The 21,752-nt window shown below is 44.7% G+C and overlaps 1 protein-coding gene across 1 annotated transcript; it reads right to left on the bottom strand.

Annotated features, from left to right (window-relative positions):
* Positions 1-1,241: 1,241 nt before the first annotated feature.
* On the bottom strand, positions 1,242-20,136 carry capn12 (calpain 12). Its single transcript, XM_084147513.1, has 22 exons — positions 19,742-20,136; positions 18,417-18,486; positions 15,863-15,981; positions 11,171-11,304; positions 10,629-10,800; positions 10,321-10,404; positions 10,141-10,226; positions 9,969-10,046; positions 9,372-9,565; positions 9,045-9,247; positions 8,933-8,944; positions 8,631-8,710; positions 8,392-8,514; positions 8,249-8,285; positions 8,062-8,136; positions 7,923-7,968; positions 7,566-7,627; positions 6,816-6,884; positions 3,735-3,813; positions 3,438-3,554; positions 3,275-3,327; positions 1,242-2,806 (listed from the first exon to the last, which is right to left on the bottom strand). The coding sequence occupies exons 1-22, from the start codon at positions 19,937-19,939 to the stop codon at positions 2,780-2,782; spliced, it is 2,118 nt and encodes a 705-aa protein (XP_084003639.1). The 5' UTR covers positions 19,940-20,136; the 3' UTR covers positions 1,242-2,779.
* Between the last annotated feature and the right edge of the window lie 1,616 nt (positions 20,137-21,752).

Here is a 21,752-nt window from a genome sequence, read left to right as displayed (position 1 = left end):
CATTCCATGTGTCTCTCCTCAGGCCGGTAGTAGCTGGTCCACTCCAGGAGTCTGAGGTACGGGAGGTTCCGCCGCCCCCACTGGACATCGAGGGGGCACCGGCATACTCGTTCCGTTCCATCTTGGATTTGAGGCGTTGGGTGGGGGGCCTGCAGTATCTCGTGGAGTGGGAGGGGTACGGTCCGGAGGAACGGTGCTGGGTCCCTAGGAGGGACATCCTCGATCCCTCCATGTTGAGGGATTTCCACCGTCGTCATCCGACTCGCCCTGCTCCGCGTCCTCCTGGCCGTCCCCGAAGCCGGGGTCGGCGCACGGCTGAAACCGCGCGTCAAGGGGGGGGTACTGTCACGAATTCATCCGAGGCTGACCCTCCTCCTTGCTTGGGCAGGCTTCGGCGTTCGTCGTCACCGGAGTACTAGCTGCTACCGATCCATGTTTCTATGTTCTACTTGATTTGTCTGTATTGGTCTCACCTGTTTCCCATCATGTAATTATATCTTTCCTATTTAACCCTCTGGCTCACACTGTGTGTTGTGCATGTTTGTTCATGTTTTGGTTGTCGTATGTGAGTGGGTTTGTTCCTCCCTGCATGGAGGTATGTTCATTAAGATACCTACGAGTAAAGGACGTTTTTCGATTAGCTCTGTGTCCTGCGCCTGACTTCATCCTACCGCATTACACTGACGCCTTGACAATAACAGACTTAGATCATAGAAGATCAAGAAGTGGTATTGAGAGTGGAATGGTGTTTTACAAAGTTGTGGAAAGTCAGTATTTTCTGGGTGGATCCCATGACAGACAGGGCAATGTCCTGGAAACTACAGTCTGTTTTTTTGGTTCCGCTGGGAGTATGTTTCTAGAAGTTGATTTGTGTCGATTGAGAATCGTTAAAAAAAAGAATTGATTGGTTGATGTGAGTATATGACGATATGGTGAATTGTTATGTGTGTAGAATCGGTTATTAGAGATTTGATAAGGTTAAGCATTATATGACTGTCTCTCATTGCGGAGCTAAGGGGGTGTAAAGGAATGTTATTATGTCGCAAGGGAAAACATAATCCATTTGATTAAACTTGTTAGATCTGTTTCCAAATCACTGAATGTAGATTTGACTCGTTGACTGCTAATTATTCCCTTTGAGCATGTGAGATCTCTGCAAAGAAACACTTGGACGACCTTTAAGGCTATTTTCTGGTAATTGTGTTATGTGACAGATGTTAAGACTACAAACCATTGTAATTAGGATATTTGCGGGATTTATTTGTCATTTGAATAGGCATAGGTTCTGTGTTACTGACTAAAATCTGGGTTTCTGATTATAATTCGACTATGGCAATGGGTTGCTTAGATTGATATAGCAGCCAGTGTTTATTTTAAGAGATTGGAACGATTGAGGTAATTCGTTTTTTTGTGTGACCTAATGGTTTTCTGGAGGAACCTATTGAATGGAATATGAAAATTAATTGAATATATGCTTGTAAACTACAACAAGTGTATGTTTTGTTACCTGTAGCCTAATCAGAAATGACAGTTACCTAAATCTACTGACTTCAAATAATAGCAGACTGGCAATTGCGATAGAGCTGTTGCCATGATCTTAACTAACAACATTTATCGGAAAGGGGCACAATCTAAAGCAGTGTCTATAGTATTGAAAGAGGGGCATTCCAAAATGCTAAAATGTATGTACAATTATTATATAAACTGAGAGCTGGGAGGTGGACAATCAGATGTTTTGCAAACCACTTCGGCTCTATTATGTATGTAATAAAGTCTATCTTAATTCTACAAAAACTCTGAAATACTTTGGTTCTTTGATTAATATAAGGACGAATTTGCCACAACAGTGGTCACCTAAAGATGAACAGGAAGCTGTGTGTGAGCAAAGATTATATTTATAGGAGCATCAGGAGAAAGGACAAGAGCGTACATGTTTGTGTGTTTGTGACTGAGAGCACAGAGGGTATCAGAGGAAGGAGGCAGATTGTGAAACTGAGACAGAGTTACTAGAGAGAGCACGAGGGAGGGAGGGAGGGATGGATGGAGCAAAGGAGGGAGGGAGCGAGGGAACGTAGCGGAGGAGGTGAGTGCGTGTTGACGCTGTACGTGGCGTCAGTATGATAAGAATAGAGACGATGAGTGCAGCGTGGCTGAGACATCACCCTCACTCCCTCACCAGGGCAGGCCGTACTCACCGTGTGTGTGTGTGTGAGGCTGGGCTGTATTTATAAACCCAGAAATCACTGGATTTATTTTGGGATACATGTCATTACTGCGTTTTTTATTTTAATTTCCAGAGCTTGAACTACATTTTCACTATTAAAAACTCAAATAATGAAAGAAGTTAAAGAACTTGACTCAATTGCTGAAAATATTTAGCTGAAATGCTGAAAATTCTTTGCGGAAATAGAGATTTAGAGATTCATATTTGTGTACACATCAAATACATTAGTAGTGACACTAACTCCACAGGTACTATCCATGTAAATTAATGTAAAGCACTATAATACAATATTGCTGTAGAGAATGACAGTGGTGTACATAGAATATAATGTGATGTGTGACATCGTCATCACATACTGCTTTGAGGCTGTTATTCTGACACTGCTAACATGACAGTGCCTATAGCAGCAGTGTATCGTATGGTGACAAAGGCCAGGAGTTGTTTGTGTGTGTGTGTGGACGAGGGCGCCGACGGAGGCATGATGTTATCATATGGTCCTGGTCAGACAGAATGCCCCTGCAGTGCCCACGCAGAGACCCCGTTTGCAGAGCACACTCACACGGTCAGGAGTCGGAGCAGCCACTGTAAGAAAACAGCAAAAAGAGCAGCAACCAGTCAGGGTTAGAGGGCATTAGTAAGGGTATAGCCTGTATTAAAGGTGGGGTCAGGGTCAAGGTATGAGTTATGCTTGAGGATATGGTCTGGCACAGGACGGATTAGGGTCAGGTTATGGTTCATGTTTAGGGTCATGGTTACCGTCAAGATATAGGGTTATGGCTAGGGTAAGGGTTGAACAGGAATGTGGACATTATGCTAGGGTTGTGGGTGAGGGTAGGGTTAGGGTTGAACCGGGATGTGGACATGAAGCTAGAGTTAGGGTTAGGGTTGTGGTCAGGGTTAGGGTCGAACCAGGATGTGAACATGAAGTTAGGTTTTGGATTAGGGTTAGGGTTGTGGTTGAGGGTTAGGGTTGAACCAGGATGTGGACATGAAGTTAGGGTTAGGGCCAGGGTTTTGGTTGATTTGATTTTATGGTCAAGGAGGACTCACAGCATTGATTCCTCTGTCTTTGACCTCTGGGTTGCTCTCTGTTTGATACAGGGCTGGGGAAAGGGGATACAAAGACACAATATTAAGGCTGAATATCAAAACCTGCAACAAAACACAACACACCTAAGTGTGTAGAAATGTGCGTGTGTGTGTGTTGACATACCGAATAGCTTGCGCAGCCTGGTGACACAGGCCACAAAGCCATGGAACGGCAGGTGCAGCTCCCCAGAGCCAAACCTTTCCCACAGCACCTGTATGACCTGGCCATCACACTGCACACCTAGCAGGAGGGAGGAAGAAGAGAGAAATGTTCAAGAATGGGGGTAAAATGTAACAATGATATGGAAAGTGAGGGAGTGAGTGAGTGAATGAGAGAGTGAGAGACGGATGGAGGGAGGGAGGGAGTGTAAGAGGCAGAGAGAGAGAGTGTGGACGTGTGTGTGTGTGTGTGTGTACGCACCAGCAGCCTGGAGGGCCAGACAAAGCTCAAAGGGGCTCATGGTCCCTGAAGAGTCCTGATCAAACTTGAAGAAGATGGACTGAAAGAGAAAGAGCGTGAGAGGTCAATGACAGATGGTTGAGTAGCTGTAGCTTAGTAATATGACTAATTATTAACCAGGTATTTTGGGTCCTGGATGCTGATTGGCTGAAACAGCATTTCAGCCGTGTGTATATTAGACAATATACCATGCGTATGAACCAGTTTATCATAGCAATAAGGCACCTCTGGTGTTTGTGGTATTTGGCCAAAATACCACGGCTAAGGGTTGTATCCAGGCACTCAGCTTCGCATCGTGCTTAAGAACAGCCCTTATCCGCTGTATATTTAAGCTTTAAGGCCCGAGGAGGTGTGGTATATGGCCAATATACAACGGTTAAGGGCTGTTCTTATGCATGACGCAACACGGAGTGCCTGGATACAGCCCTTAGCCGTGGTATATTGGCCATATACCACAAACTCCCGAGATAAATTATTGCTATTATTAACTGGTTACCAACGTAATTAGAGCAGTAAAAATAAATGTTTTGTCGTACCCATGGTATAATCAAATCTGCCACATGCGCCGAATACAACCGGTGTAGACCTTACAGTGAAATGCTTACTTACAAGCCCTTAACCAACAACGCAGTTTTTTAAAGAAAAAAAAAATATATATATATTTTTTTAAAGTGTTCAGTAAAACATAGATAAGTAAAAAATAGAAAATAGCAAATAATTAAAGAGCAGCAGTAAAATAAAATAATAGTAGGGAGGCTATATACAGGGGGTACCGGTACAGAGTCAATGTGCGGGGGCACCAGTTAGTCGAGGTAATTGAGGTAATATGTACATGTGGGTAGAGTTAAAGTGACTACGCATAAATAATAAACAGAGTAGCAGCAGCGTGGGGTGGGGTTGGGTGGGGGGGGCAATGCAAATAGTCCGGGTAGCCATGATTATCTGTTCAGAAGTCTTATGGCTTGGGGGTAGAAGCTGTTAAGAAGCCTTTTGGACCTAGACTTGGTGCTCCGGTACCGCTTGCCGTGCGGTAGCAGAGAGAACACTCTACAACTAGGGTGGCTGGAGCCTGACCATTTTTTGGGCCTTCCTCTGACACCGCCTGGTATAGAGGTCCTGGATGGCAGGAAGCTTGGTCCCAGTGATGTACTGGGCCGTACGCACTACCCTCTGTAGTGCCTTGCGGTCGGAGGCCAAGCAGTTGCCATACCAGGCGGTGATGCAACCAGTCAGGATGCTCTCGATGGTGCAGCTGTATAACCTTTTGAGGATCTGAGGACCCATGCCAAATCTCTTCAGTCTCCTGAGGGGGAATAGGCTTTGTCGTGCCCTCTTCACGACTGTCTTGGTGTGTTTGGACCATGATAGTACGTTGGTGATGTGCACACCAAGGAACTGGAAGCTCTCAACCTGTTCCACTACAGCCCCGTCGATGAGAATGGGGGCGTGCTCAGTCCTCTTTTTTTTTCCTGTAGTCCACAATCATCTCCTTTGTCTTGATCACGTTGAGGGAGAGGTTGTTATCCTGGCACCACACGGCCAGGTCTCTGACCTCCTCCCTATAGGCTGTCTCATCGTTGTCGGTGATCAGGCCTACCACTGTTGTGTCGTCGGCAAACTTAATGATGGTGTTGGAGTTGTGCCTGGCCATGCAGTCATGAGTGAACAGGGAGTACAGGAGGGGACTGAGCACGCACCCGAGGGGTGAAACCGGCAGCTCTACCCTTTAGCTCAGTGCAGATGTTGCCTGTAATCCATGGCTTCTGGTTAGGGTATGTACGTACGGTCACTGTGGGGACGACGCCATCGATGCACTTATTGATGAAGCCAGTGACTGATGTGGTGTACTCCTCAATGCTATCGGAAGAATCCCAGAACATATTCCAGTCTGTGCTAGCAAAACAGTCCTGTAGCTTAGCATCTGCGTCATCTGACCACTTCCTTATTAACTGATGCACTGGTGCTTCCTGCTTTAGTATTTGCTTATAAGGGAGAGGGAGAGCTTTGTACGCATCTCTGTGTGTGGAGTAAAGATTGTCTAGAGTTTTTTTCCCTCTGGTTGCACATTTAACATGCTGGTAGAAATTAGGTAGAACGGATTTAAGTTTCCCTGCATTAAAGTCCCCGGCCACTAGGAGTGCTGCCTCTGGATGAGCGTTTTCCTGTTTACTTATGGCCTTATACAGCTCATTGAGTGCAATCTTAGTGCCAGCATCGGTTTGTGGTGGTAAATAGACAGCTACGAAAAATATAGATGAAAACTCTCTTGGTAAATAGTGTGGTCTACAGCTCATCATGAGATACTCTACCTCAGGCGAGCAAAACCTCAAGACTTCCTTAGTATTAGATGTTATGCACCAGCTGTTGTTTACAAATATACACAGAGTCAGCGCCGTTCTATCCTGCCGATGTAGCGTATATCCCACCAGCTGTATGTTATAAATGTCGTCGTTCAGCCACGACTCTGTGAAACATAAGATATTACCGTTTTTAATGTTCTGTTGGTAGGATAACCTTAATCTTAGGTCGTCCAATTTATTTTCAAATGATTGAACATTGGCTAATAGGATTGATGGAAGAGGAAGTTTACTCGCTCGCCATCGGATCCTTACAAGGCACCCCGACCTATGTCCACGATATCTCCGTCTCTTTCTCATGCGAATGATGGGGATTTGGGCCTTGTTGGGTGTCTGTAGAATATCCTTCGCGTCCGACTCGTTGAAGAAAAAATCTTTTTCCAATACGAGGTGAGTAATCGCTGTCCTGATATCCAGAAGCTCTTTTTGGTCATAAGAGACGGTGGCAGAAACATTATGTACAGAATAAATTACAAATAACGCGAAAAAACACACATAATAGTACATTTGGTTAGAGGGCTGTAAAACGGCAGCCATCTCTACGGCTCCATTCAACACAGGGTCTGATGTACCATGGCTGTCAGCCAATCAGCATTCAGGGCTTGAACAAGTTTATAATGGCCAATATACCATACCCCCTCTGGATTTATTGCTTAACACCTTGGAGCTTGTCCCTCAGTCGTACCTGCAGATTGCGAAGAGAGGCCAGCACAGGCTCTGTCTGCTCTCGGGTCAGACTGCTACGTCCCCCAGTCTGACAAGTGAGTTAGGGATCGCTCTCAGACACAGGTGCTCAAAAAGTACCAGGGCCCGTATCCACAATGCATATCAAATCAAATGTTATTTGTCACATGCGCCGAATACAACAGCTGTAGACCTTACAGTGAAATGCTTATTAAAAGTACTTAACCAACAACCCAATTTTAAGAAAAAATAAGTGTTAAGAAAGTATTTATTAAATAAACTGAAGTAAACAATAAATCAATAAAAAAAAAGAAAAATAAGAAAATAACAAATAATTAAAGAGCAACAATAAAATAACAGTAATGAGGCTATATACAGGGGGTACCGGTACAGCGTCAATGTGCGGGGGCACAGGTTAGTCGAGGTAATTGAGGTAATATGTACATGTAGGTAGAGTTAAGGTGACTATGCATAGATAATAAAAAGAGAGTAGCAGCAGCATAAAGGGGGGGGGGTCAATGCAAATAGTCCTAGTAGCCATTTGGTTAGCTGTTCAGAAGTCTTATGGCTTATGGCTGCTGATCTAGGATCAGTTTAGCCTTTTAGATCATAATGGATAAGATTAAATGGACAAATCAAAGATCAGCACTCCTACTCTGAGATGCTTTGTGGATACGGGCCCCGGCAAGAAAAACAAAGCCAGTGAGATGTAAGGGAAAAGGTTGTGACAACTGGCCAAATAAAAGGATACATTCTCTCCAAAGATGAGCTGTCTGCATGTCTCCAGTGGCAGCTGGTAATCTTTCTCCAGAACTGAGAGAGGGGAGGAGTGAACGAGGCAGAGGATTGTAATGGTATATTAGTTATGAGGTTTTGTCTAGAGAAGTCATTTCAATTTCCCCCAAAAGTTTGTCTACCTGCTAGAGGAAACATTGCTACTCTGCTCCCACCTACTGGCTTTTACTGGTACTGCAGTGTCAGAATATTCCCCTCAATAGGACCAACATACAATAGTTGTACCCTTCATTACAGCAGTTTAGGGAGTTCTGCAACATGGTTGGACTAAATTAACCTTATAATGACAACCTGAGTTCATGAATGATCTAACCTGAGTTAACCAGCTTCATGAACTCCTTAGCATTCAGCCTGTCATCCTGCCAGGGAGAGAGAACAGGAGGTTAAGACTGTCTAAGGGAGACATTTCTCTTCTATGGTTGAGTTATATTTTGAGATGAGAGAATTCCTACCGGCCCTGCCACCTCATCAAAGGTCTTCTGTACTCTCTTCCGATCCTCTGGCAAGACTGGTGGCATTGACATTACCTGTGAAGGACACACACACACACACACACACACACACACACACTGACAGTTGGCTTGCTGAACTGGAGAGCAGTAGTGCAGTAAAAGTATGCTTCAGTAAGGTTCAATTCACCATGAGGAAGCCAGTGGAGCAGGTGAAGGCTTGGGTCCTGGAATACAAGGAGGAGCACCATCAGTCTCAACGCAATATGAGATTGTCATTGAATTGTCATCATCAGCATAATCATCACCCGCCCCCACCCACCCCCTCTGTACCCCAGATTGTTGCCAGTCTTGGAATAGATGCGGAGGAAGAATTCCGCAGGCTGGTTGGGACTGTAGGTGGAGGCCAGTATCACATAGTTTCCTGGGTCCAGCCTCACCTCCCTCCACACAGCCCTACAGTGACAAAAGAGAAGAAGAGAAGAAGAGGTGAGATACAACTTTATAGACTGTTTTCATGAAAATGTGACATACTGTATTTGCCGTGAATACTGGCTGCTGAGGTACAGTACCTGATGGGCTGGTACTTCCCAGAGCTCCCCACAGGCTGCTGGGAAGAGAAGAAGCTCTGGTCCAGACACAGGCTCTGGAGCTACGACAGGTGGAGCAGGGAGGAGAGGAGAGAACGGGAGGGGAGGGGAAGAGAGGAGAAGAGGCGAGAGAGGAAGAGGAAGGCAGAGATAGAAAAGAGGGAGAGAGGGTGGTAATGGTGGAGAGAGAGGGGGCAGCAGACATTGGTAGATTAAAAGTGATGACATTGTCTAACTAATGAAATTATGTAGGTTTTTCAAATACTTTAGAATAACATACTCACCTTTGGAGGAACCTGCAGAGACAGGAAATACATCAGATTAACTGAAGATGTAGAACATTCAGATTCACAGCACATACAGGGACAAAACATTTTCTCTCCCTTTCTCTCTCACCCTGTAGATGTGGAAGGCGATGTGGAGGAAGTTGATTTTATCCTTCTTTCTCCGGTCTTTCTGCAGTAGTTCCACCAGCACGGTGCACTGCTTTGCTTTCTCATTCTGCTTCTCTGACACCTTGTTCTCCTCCGGGGTTATCACTTTATCATCATCATGCTCGGCAAGGATAAGCTGGAACTGGGGATTCTTCCAGAAAGATCCTACAATAGAGAGAGAAAAAGAGGGGGGGGGGGGGGGAGTCGGGGTGATGAAAAGGAAGGTAGTAAATGACAAGTAGGTGAAATTACAAACAATATGCTTTTGGAAACACACACACAGACTCACGAGGGTAACTACAGCTTCCCCCTGCAGTGGAGCCCGATACCCAGGAGCCTTTGTGGGAGCTGAGGGTCCAGGCAGAGATGGGGGCGGGAGGGGAGTCGGGGTCGGTGGGTGTGTCCTCGTCCACTATGGGGTCAGGGTCCACACTACACAGCTCCACTGTGTCAAACAGCTTGTTGAAGTCCTCCGCACTGATCCTGACACACAGAGAGGATACATCCTGTTAGAATGTGTGTGTGTGCTGTGGTTGTATTGTGTGAAACTAGATGAGATGTAGAGTTACGGTTAGAAACATTTATTAAAGTGTCATTCCACAATGATACAATAGTTGACATTACAAAATACAGATTTTAAAAACCACATTGTGGACCACTCAAATAGAGTTTTGAGACACTGAATGCAGTCATAGTCAAACATGGTACAGTATTTCATTTGGAGTCATCTATAATACATTACATCATTTTTCATTATTTGTATCAGTTATTATACATTATGTTATATATACACATGTATGCATAAACAAAAATAAAGTACAGTAGATATAGAGACTGGTCGATGTATGTGTCTACGTATGTTTGTGTTTGTAATGCCAGAACCTACCAGAACTCTCCGTCCTCACTATTTTTCAGCTCAATCCTTTTCTTTTCAGCAGCATCCACATCATCCCAGACTTTACTCCTACAATTACACACACAGGAAAATCAGCACAGGATTACTGTGTAACGACAAAACGAACACACATGCACGCAAACACACACATACACTTCCTCACTTGTCACTCCAGGGTCCAGAGTACTCCACAAAGCCCCAGGGGTTCCTCAGCCTCAGCAACAAGGCCTCACCAGCTGACTTCTTCACCTGAACCACATACACAAATAATTATGTGAGCAAAATGGGAAAGTGGATTATTTTCTGATGACTTTGGCTTGGTGAAGCACAGTATGAGACATACCGTGTCAGTGTCTGTGATGGCGTATGCATGGCCCTTCACCAGTCCCTCTGCAGTCACTGTGCCAATCTCAAGGTAGTTCCTAGCCTGTGGAGATACACAGCACATAGAGAGCAACTTGCTGCTTACACAGTGAGAATCACACTTGCAATCACAGTAGCTATTGACGAAGGAGAGGTGTGGGTGTGAGATAGGTGTGTAGCTATGTTGGGAACAGCATTCACCATAAAGTATATGAATCATATATGTGCCATGGGTGTGAGTGTGTGTGTGCGTGCGTTCTTGCGTGCATGTGTGTGTTTGTTCTGTACCTGTATGAAGCAGCTGAGCAGGCTGCCACGGGACAGGGCATCAGAGAGGGCTTTCCACATGATCCTGGGGGTGCGTGAGGATACAGGGAGGGAGTAGGCAATGCCGCCTGTGAAGTCCTCCATCGCCTCAGAGATATTACCCCCCTTCAGACTGCCATACGACCCGATCAGCCTGCTCCGAGATAGGGGTAGAGGGAGCAGGTGAAAGGAGTGTGTGGAGAGAAGGGGGAGGGGATAGAGTGGTGTGGGAGAGGAAGGGGATAGAGTGGTGTGGGAGAGGAAGGGGGAAGGGATAGTGTGGCGTGGGAGAGGAATGAGAGAGGAATGAGGCATATAAAGGAAGGGGACATTTTCTAGATTGACATTTTCTGTCATTTAGCAGATGCTCTTTTTCAAAGTGCCTTACAATAAGTGCATTCAAATGAGGAGGCTGAAACCTCATAAGAGCATTGTCAGGCACACACAGCCAGACACACACAAACAGTACAATGTAAGACATTACACACACACACAAACACACACACACATCTCGGTTGACTGACTTGGCATAGGCTTTCTCCACCAGGGCGCTCCAGTACTCGTTGCGGGTACAGGAGTAGCTGAAGAGCAGGCGGCCTCCGCGTACAGGCAGCCTGTCATCCACTACCACCTCCACCCACTCACCATACTGCCAGAACTACACAGGGAGGGGAGGGAGGAGGCGGGAAGGAGAGGGAGGTATGGAGGGAGAGGGAGGAAGGTAGGTAGGGCGGGAGAGGGAGGCATAAAGAGATTGGACAGTGAGGGAGGGAGAAGGGAGGAGGGGGATGTAGGGAGAGAGGTGGAGAGGGAGGGAGGAGGGAGAAGGGGAGAGAGACATCTACATGTAATGTGTTGCATAACAGTGGGCAAGTACAGGCCTACATTAAAACATCAGAGGTAACGAGTTATGCCTTAGTGATGTCTCTAAACTCATAGCTACATGTGGCAAGTTCTCATTGGTCCAAATTGTCTATACAGTTGAAGTCGGAAGTTTACATACACTTAGGTTGGAGTTATTAAAACTCGTTTTTCAACCACTCCACACATTTCTATAGTTTTGGCAAGTCGCTTAGGACATCTACTTTGTGCATGACACAAGTCATTTTTCCAACAATTGTTTACAGACAGATTATTTCACTTATAATTCACTGTATCACAATTCCAGTGGGTCAGAAGTAAACATACACTAAGTTGACTGTGCCTTTAAATAGCTTGGGAAATTCCAGAAAATGATGTCATGGCTTTAGAAGCTTCTGATAGGCTAATTGACATCATGAGTCAATTGGAGGTGTACCTGTGGATGTATTTCAAGGCCTACCTTCAAACTCAGTGCCTCTTTGCTTGACATCATGGGAAAATCAAAAGAAATCAGCAAAGACCTCAAAACAAAATGTGTAGACCTCCACAAGTCTGGTTCATACTTGGGAGCAATTTCCAAACACCTGAAGGTACCACATTCATCTGTACAAACAATAGTACGCAAGTATTAACACCATGGGACCACGCAGCCGTCATACCGCTCAGGAAGGAGACGTGCTCTGTCTCCTAGAGATGAACGTACTTTGGTGTGAAAAGTGCAAATCAATCCCAGAACAACAGCAATGGACAAAAGGTACAAAAGTATCTATATCCACAGCAAAACGAGTCCTATTTCGACATAACCTGAATGGCCACTCAGCAAGGAAGAAGCCACAGCTCCAAAACCGCCATAAAGAAGCCAGACTACGGTTTGCAACTGCACATGGAGACAAAGATCGTACTTTTTGGAGAAATGTCCTCTGGTCTGATGAAACAAAAATAGATATGTTTGGCATCATGTTGTGGGGGTGCTTTGCTGCAGGAGGGACTGGTGCACTTCACAAAATAGATGGCATCATGAGGAAGAAAAATGATGTGGATTTATTGAAGCAACATCTCAAGACATCAGTCAGGAAGTTAAAGCTTGGTCGCAAATGGGTCTTCCAAATGGACAATGACCCCAAGCATACTTCCAAAGTTGTGGCAAAATGGCTTAAGGACAACAAAGTCAAGGTATTGGAGTGGCCATCACAAAGCCCTGACCTCAATTGAAAATGTGTGGGCAGAACTGAAAAAGCGAGTGTGAGTAAGGAGGCCTACAAACCTGACTCAGTTACACCAGCTCTGTCAGGAGAAATTGGCCAAAATTCACCCAACTTATTGTGGGAAGCTTGTGGATGGCTACCCGAAACGTATGACCCAAGTTAAACAATTTAAAGGCAATGCTACCAAATACTAATTGATTTAATGTAAACTTCTGACCCACTGGGAATGTGATGAAAGAAATAAAATATTAAATAAATCATTCTCTCTACTATTATTCTGACATTTCACATTCTTAAAATAAAGTGGTGATCCTAACTGACCTAAGACAGGGAATTTTTACTAGAATTAAATGTCAGGAATTGTGAAAAACTAAGTTTAAATGTGTTTGGCTAAGGTGTATGTAAACTTCCGACTTCAACTGTACATTGAGCCTGAAACCGGATACTTGGGGGTTTGGCCGTTGGCCCAATTCTATTGCAAGGAATTCTAATTGGTCCGCCACATGCTAGGCTTGAGGCTATAAACTACATCCTGTCTCTTCAGTGGAGAAACATTGAGGACAGGAAAGAATTAACGTCTACCATCTACTTTCCAGCATTACAACTATGATTTGTTCTCTTTGAATAAATATATTTTTCTCCCCCTGATTTGCTTTGGGGTCTATGTTATTGAAGAATAACAACTGCCAACAACTCCCAACATAACCCCTCCTGCTCTCTAAGTCTACTCATATTTATCCCCCTTCCTTCCGACCGACACGTTACGCCATGCCACACATACTTCACTGCGAGGACCAAGTCACCTGAGAAAATATTAACGCAATTAGAGAAAATAACAAGGCATAACTCATGACCTCTATGATGTTTTAATGTTTCCAGACGTTATTTCATGAGACAATGTTTTAGTAATCAATTCCTTTAACCTGACAACTGGTCCAGAGAAGATGCATTTGAGGCAATTGTAAATGATTACATTTACATTTTAGTCATTTATACATTATTTTTTATTTTTTCATACTGGCCCACCGTGGGAATCGAACCCACATGCTCTACCAACTGAGCTACACCCCTGCCGGCCATTCCCTCCCCTACCCTGGACGACGCTGGGCTAATTGTGCACCGCCCCATGGGTCTCCCGGTCGCGGCCGGCTACGACAGAGCCTGGATTCGAACCAGGATCTCTAGTTCGAACCAGGATCTGCAGCGCCTTAGACCACTGCGCCACTCGGGAGGTTATTGAATGCTAAATGACGACAGAGGCAAGTTTGCTGAGACGAGATAGAGTGTGGGTTAGAGGTGTGTGTACGAAAGTGTGTGTGAGTGTGTGTGAGGGGTGGGGGGGACTAGTACAAGCAAAGTTAATCTAAGGCAGGGATCATCAACTAGATTTAGCCACAGGCCGATTTTTTTCTTGAGCGGATGGTCAGGGGGCCGGAACATAATAACAAATTATTTGTAAACTGCAAATTGACCGCAAGAAGCCTAAAACAGATATCCAAATATGTTCTATTGGGTTCAGGTCTGGAGACTGGCTAGGCCACTCCAGGACCTTGAGATGCTTCTTACGGAGCCACTCCTTAGTTGCCCTGGCTGTGTGTTTCGGGTCATTGTCATGCTGGAAGACCCAGCCACGACCCATCTTCAATGCTCTTACTGAGGGAAGGAGGTTGTTGGCCAAGATCTTGCGATACATGGCCCCATCCATCCTCCCCTCAATACGGTGCAGTCGTCCTGTCCCCTTTGCAGAAAAGCATCCCCAAAGAATGATGTTTCCACCTCCATGCTTCACGGTTGGGATGGTGTTCTTGGGGTTGTACTCATCCTTCTTCTTCCTCCAAACATGGCGAGTGGAGTTTAGACCAAAAAGCTCTATTTTTGTTTAATTAGACCACATGATCTTCTCCCATTCCTCCTCTGGATCATCCAGATGGTCATTGGCAAACTTCAGACGGGCCTGGACATGCGCTGGCTTGAGCAGGGGGACCTTGCGTGCGCTGCAGGATTTTAATCCATGATGGCGTAGTGTGTTACTAATGGTTTTCTTTGAGACTGTGGTCCCAGCTCTCTTCAGGTCATTGACCAGGTCCTGCCGTGTAGTTCTGGACTGATCCCTCACCTTCCTCATGATCATTGATGCCCCACGAGGTGAGATCTTGCATGGAGCCCCAGACCGAGGGTGATTGACCGTCATCTTGAACTTCTTCCATTTTCTAATAATTGCGCCAACAATTGTTGCCTTCTCACCAAGCTGCTTGCCTATTGTCCTGTAGCCCATCCCAGCCTTGTGCAGGTCTACAATTTTATCCCTGATGTCCTTACACAGCTCTCTGGTCTTGGCCATTGTGGAGAGATTGGAGTCTGTTTGATTGAGTGTGTGGACAGGTGTCTTTTATACAGGTAACGAGTTCAAACAGGTGCAGTTAATACAGGTAATGAGTGGAGAACAGGAGGGCTTCTTAAAGAAAAACTAACAGGTCTGTGAGAGCCGGAATTCTTACTGGTTGGTAGGTGATCAAATACTTATGTCATGCAATAAAATGCAAATTAATTACTTAAAAATCATACAATGTGATTTTCTGGATTTTTGAGATTCCGTCTCTCACAGTTGAAGTATACCTATGATAAAAATTACAGACCTCTACATGCTTTGTAAGTAGGAAAACCTGCAAAGTCGGCAGTGTATCAAATACTTGTTCTCCCCACTGTATCTACCTCAATCACTCCAGTATCCCTGCACATGTAAATATGGTTTGGAATTTACTTTTTAAATATTTCCTGTATATAGTATGCTTACTTACTTACTTTGTGTATTTCATATTTCTTATTCTTATTTCTCGTGTTTGTTTTTTCCAAGTAATACATTGTTATTGATTATTGCATTGTTGGGTTTTGAGTTTGAAAGAAAGGCATTTCACTGTACTTGTGCATGTGACATTAAAACTTGAAACTACTACTTTTCAGTCCTGCTATTACCACTCTCACTCTTTTCCAAGGCATGCTACACTAATAAGATTGTAATGGACATTCTTATTGTAATAACAAAAAGTGAGTACGCAGAACACAGCGTCTGCTAAATGGCATATTATTATTATTATAACACATGTACACAGCAAGCTCATGAACCCCCCCCCCCCCCCCCCCATGCACTACCGTGAAGTGGAAGATGCCAGCATAGGATTCTGTCAGGCTCTGATTAGGTGGTACCACTTTGACAAAGAGATTGGGGTGCATGGTGAGGCAGGACAGGGCTGCCAGAAGCCAACAGTCACCTATTAGAAAAAGAAAGACAGGCCAAAGGCAAGATACATGTTAACTAAAGGTATGGATTTGATTTCAATTGATTCTACATGTGTTTTTCATTTCAAATCATTTCCTGACGCTTGAGGAAGTTCTAACACTGCAGATTTCCCACACTCACACACTCTCTCCCTCACAAACACATGCGCACACAAACATGTCTGTACACACACAGGCACATTCCTCTCTAACAGTAACCGGCTGCTCTTTGTGTCCATGCAGAGGAAAGAAAGAGGTGTTGATGTTTGACGCACACACACACACACACACACACACACACACACACACACACAAAGAGGGATGCCACATTGACACCAGATCCATCACACAAACCTTGAGGACAAATAATGAAGCAATAACAAGAAAGCAACATGAGAATTCTCACCATTTCACAGCAATGCAAAACAGACTGGACATCACATGAAAAGTGGTGATAAACAAAGCACATTGTTTTTCATGGGAAAAAGGGGTGTGATCACAGGGTCCATTTTAGACCTACAGATACTCCGAGGAGGTTGGGACTGGGAGGTGAGAGCACAGAATGTTACCCTGATCCCCCTGCTGTTGGGCCATATGTTTGGAGCGGAGCCCCTGGGGCAGTGTGGAGGGGTGACATATTCAGTGTGATAGATCGAGATCCTCCAGCGTCTGAACCATACAGATAGTATAACCAGGATATCTCAACACCATTCCCAAGAGAATAGGTTTGGAGAGGTGAGGTCAATCTAGTTATACAGTGGGGGAAAAAAGTATTTAGTCAGCCACCAATTGTGCAAGTTCTCCCACTTAAAAAGATGAGAGAGGCCTGTAATTTTCATCATAGGTACACGTCAACTATGACAGACAAATTGAGAAAAAAAAATCCAGAAAATCACATTGTAGGATTTTTTATGAATTTATTTGCAAATTATGGTGGAAAATAAGTATTTGGTCATCTACAAACAAGCAAGATTTCTGGCTCTCACAGACCTGTATCTTCTTCTTTAAGAGGCTCCTCTGTCCTCCACTCGTTACCTGTATTAATGGCACCTGTTTGAACTTGTTATCAGTATAAAAGACACCTGTCCACAACCTCAAACAGTCACAATCCAAACTCCACTATGGCCAAGACCAAAGAGCTGTCAAAGGACACCAGAAACAAAATTGTAGCCCTGCACCAGGCTGGGAAGACTGAATCTGCAATAGGTAAGCAGCTTGGTTTGAAGAAATCAACTGTGGGAGCAATTATTAGGAAATGGAAGACATACAAGACCACTGATAATCTCCCTCGATCTTGATCTCACCCCGTGGGGTCAAAATGATCACAAGAACCACACGGGGGGACCTAGTGAATGACCTGCAGAGAGCTGGGACCAAAGTAACAAAGCCTACCATCAGTAACACACTACGCCGCCAGGGACTCAAATCCTGCAGTGCCAGACGTGTCCCCCTGCTTAAGCCAGTACATGTCCAGGCCCGTCTGAAGTTTGCTAGAGTGCATTTGGATGATCCAGAAGAGGATTGGGAGAATGTCATATGGTCAGATGAAACCAAAATAGAACTTTTTGGTAAAAACTCAACTCGTCGTGTTTGGAGGACAAAGAATGCTGAGTTGCATCCAAAGAACACCATATCTACTGTGAAGCATGGGGGTGGAAACATCATGCTTTGGGGCTGTTTTTCTGCAAAGGGACCAGGACGACTGATCCGTGTAAAGGAAAGAATGAATGGGGCCATGTATTGTGAGATTTTGAGTGAAAACCTCCTTCCATCAGCAAGGGCATTGAAGATGAAACGTGGCTGGGTCTTTCAGCATGACAATGATCCCAAACACACCGCCCGGGCAACAAAGGAGTGGCTTCGTAAGAAGCATTTCAAGGTCCTGGAGTGGCCTAGCCTGTCTCCAGATCTCAACCCCATAGAAAATCTTTGGAGGGAGTTGAAAGTCCGTGTTGCCCAGCGACAGCACCAAAACATCATTGCTCTAGAGGAGATCTGCATGGAGGAATGGGCCAAAATACCAGCAACAGTGTGTGAAAACCTTGTGAAGACTTACAGAAAACGTTTGACCTGTGTCATTGCCAACAAAGGGTATATAACAAAGTATTGAGAAACTTTTGTTATTGACCAAATACTTATTTTCCACCATAATTTGCAAATAAATTCATTAAAAATCCTACAATGTGATTTTCTGGATATTTTTTTCTCATTTTGTCTGTCATAGTTGACGTGTACCTATGATGAAAATTACAGGCCTCTCTCATCTTTTTAAGTGGGAGAACTTGCACAATTGGTGGCTGACTAAATACTTTTTTTCCCCACTGTACATGAAAACTGTGAGTTGGAGTGAAGATAAGTGTCTACCTGTTACTGCAATGATATCCCATCCTACGATGTTTAAAACACACGCACGCACACACACACTTACCCAGCTGACCCTGGCAGATATCGGTGGTGCACATTGTGTCCTCCACAAACACAGCATTGGCGCTGATCTCCTGCAGAGAGAGAGAGACAAGGGGCAGAGTTCAAGACTACAGTTTACACTGTCTGAGGGAATGTATAACCAACACAACACTCTCGTTTCATTCACATAACAGTTGACTGGATGATGACAAAGCAATGTTCATGATTTAAACTGCATCACAAACGTTTCATGGCTTCTTCGGTTGTAATCTCATTATTCCATCTCTTTTCTGCTTTTAGAGATATCATGTCCAGCTGTTTGGCTCAGACTCTGTACTTTGTCTTTCTTCTCTCTTAACATACTCCAGCAGATCAATCTATCTTCCTCAAAACTAGACAACACCTGTCAGTGAGTCAGCTCAGATGTAGCCTACATCTGTCCAGGAGCAACACCCAATTGTACACAACTAGACCTACTCATATCCTCAATTCATGTCATTAGAAAAATTAGAACATAGGCTACAGATATCCGTAAGATAAGCATGACTATCACGAGTAAGAAGCTGACTATTGCAATATAGAAGTAGGTTTTTGAGTGTGACCACATGGCTGGCTATCATGTAGACCAGGGTTTCCCAAACTCGGTCCTGTCCTGCCCCTCCCCCCTTGCACTACATAGCTGATTCAAATAATCCAAAGCCCTGCGTTTGTATTATTATTAGCATTTCGTCCTGTCTATTTTAATTTCAAGTAATATTTTGCTTTCTCTGGTCAAAGGAACAACATGGATTTGTGCATGAGGCAGATGCGGTGTGAGTGACTCGAGTTTCACCATCAGGTGGAAGATTGTGTCCCCTCTCTCTGTTCAGTCTCACCAGAGGAAAGAAAAGGCATAAGAAAGCAGGGACCGTGAGAGAGCAGGAACTCTGGGGGAGTCTTTCCGATTTTCGTTTTTTGTCTTGTTCCCAGTTGTCTTGAAAGCACCATGACCATCATATGCAGGTAGTATTAGTCCAGTAAAATAAAAAAGCGAATTATTTCAATTTATGCTCTGCTGTGCTACACCAACTGAACTATTTTGTTATCAAAGCTCGAGTTTTGAAATATAATATGGTCTGAGAATAACAATATTGGCAGGCCAGGCATATAGCCAATATGCTGTGATTATGTATTAGGCCTACTGCACAAACCTCATTTCTACAGAACAGTTTTGATTAGGTTAATGTGACATTTTTATAAGTCATGTTTTTAAAAAATATATATATGTGCGTTAGATCTCGGCTTGCTTTTTGACTGCGAAAGTGATCTCGACTCACTGGGGTAGACACTGATAGGACGGTAGCCTACCTTGGGTCGCAGCCACTTGATCTCCTTTTTGGGGTCCGGGTCGGTAGGCATACCGATGGAGCTCTGGTCCGGGGTGAAGGTTGAGTCAGAGAACAGCGAACCTGATTTAATGCACGCATCTAGGAGGGCTACATAGTCCTGGTCCCGAAATTTAACAGGGTTGGCAATGGAACCAGTTGCGACATTCTGAGTCTCCATTTTCAATGGTAAAGTTGAGATAAATTTGGAAAAATAGCAAACGTAGCCTAATTAGATTTAACCTATGCCAGCTTTCCTATTTTGACTCACTCGTCTATTTTTTGGGACTTGTGCAACAAACCCAGTTCTTAAATACACACACACACACTCATTCGCCCGTATGGAGACTTAAGGGCGCCTCCCGTACTCGAACCATCCCACAAAGGTATGCAAAGCCTCCGGGAAGTTTGGAATGTTCCCCTTTAGTTAACACAATCAACGTTTCCCTATACTGTGGCCGGAATTGTGATCGAATCAAAGTAATATTAGCCACTTTCAATGCAACATACTGAAACAAAACTGACTATGCAAGACTCAGTAGGGAGGGTTATTTTGTGGAACGTTACACAAATTATACTCAACCATTAGTATGCAAAACTAACTATGCAATAGATTTTGTAGAGCACTTCTGAGTAGGATTCTATTGCAATGACTGGCACAAGCGAGTAGATAGATGCGCTTGTTTTGAGATCAAAGCGAGAGTTGTGTGCACATTTGTTGATATTCTTTGCTAGTTAGTGAGTTATTAGCCCAGTTATAGCTAATTTCTGGTCAGCAATGGTGGAGTGATTGCTTCATACAAAAAGATAGTTACCGGAGTGTAACTCCAGTTCTATGAGTGGAGCGGAGCCCCATATGGGAGCTCTGCTCCTATTGGTTTACCCCGCTGCCTAGGCAGCGAACAGCCTGAGACAGAATTATGAACACACCTGCAGCCAATCGGAGTACAGGTGTCCCTATAAGAGGGGACGCTTCCCCTCAATCAGCCTCCCGATAAATTATCTTCAGCGAGACTACACTCCTGTAACTATTGTTCTATATCGTGGAGCTCCGCCCCATAGGGGAGCTCTGCTCCTATTGGTTTAAGGCGGAGCACAACCCTCCAAAATGTACTCCCTGCCAAGCACAACACTTCCCATCGAAATGAAAAGGTCGGGCCTAGGAATTGTTGCGACCAAATCCTGCAGTACTGTAACACACTGTGTCACAATATACTGCGTCCTCGGTTCAAATCCGCCCCACCTAGTCCAATGGCACTGCCAATGTCTAGTGGGCAGATAACCAGAATATGAGTCATACTAATCTGAACCAGCAGATAGATGACGTCACAATTCCGTCCATATTTTATGACTGGTCAATAGTAATGTAACAAAGTTACAAAAACTATTTCCCCTCATCATTCCGCCCCAACCCAGTAATACTGGTGGGCAGATAGATAACATTCCCTCTACTGTATTGAACATGTCAGTCAGGAGTCATGTCATGTCATGTGTTTTCAGGAGTGGACCTGAAAGAGACCTACCTCTTTTAGTCCTGCATTCCTTTCCCCTAGCTCAAGGCCTCCCATCAGCTACGCTGAGTCCAGACCGAGCCAAAGAATTAGAATACATATCCAAGAGATAGAAACTGATAAATGGAGACGGTGACGACCACGACGGCGCTGCACAGATATCCTCTACCCCTGTTCCTCTGAAAAGGGCAGTAGAAGCCGCTACTCCACGAGTGGAGTGTGCTCTTATACCCTGAGGCAATTGTCGCCCCGCTGCCTCATAAGCTGTCTCGATGCCTTCGCAAAGCCAATGAGTCAGACGCTGTTTCGAAAGTGGTCTACCTAGTGCAGCCGCACCGTGACACACAAACAGCTGAGGCGATGACCTAATTGCTGCTGTGCGCTCAACGTAACACGCCAAAGCGCGCACTGGGCACAGGCGATGGAGCCTTTCCTCTCTCCTCTCCCCATGGGGAGGGGGAGAAAAAGCCCACAGCTCCACGT

This window comes from Coregonus lavaretus (genome assembly GCF_964263955.1).
Source record: "Coregonus lavaretus genome assembly, chromosome: 30".
NCBI lineage: Eukaryota > Metazoa > Chordata > Actinopteri > Salmoniformes > Salmonidae > Coregonus > Coregonus lavaretus.
Note: the sequence above shows the minus strand (reverse complement) of the source record. Positions and strands in the feature narration are given on the sequence as shown.

Coding starts and splice junctions, on each gene's coding strand:
- capn12 (XM_084147513.1), bottom strand. CDS start 19,939: ATGGAGACTCAGAATGTCGCAACTGGTTCCATTGCCAACCCTGTTAAA. Junction 9,566..9,968: donor AGTGAGGACGGAGAGTTCTG/GTAGGTTCTGGC, acceptor TCTGTGTGTCAG/GATCAGTGCGGAGGACTTCA. Junction 6,885..7,565: donor AGCTCATCTTTGGAGAGAAT/GTATCCTTTTAT, acceptor CTCACTTGTCAG/ACTGGGGGACGTAGCAGTCT.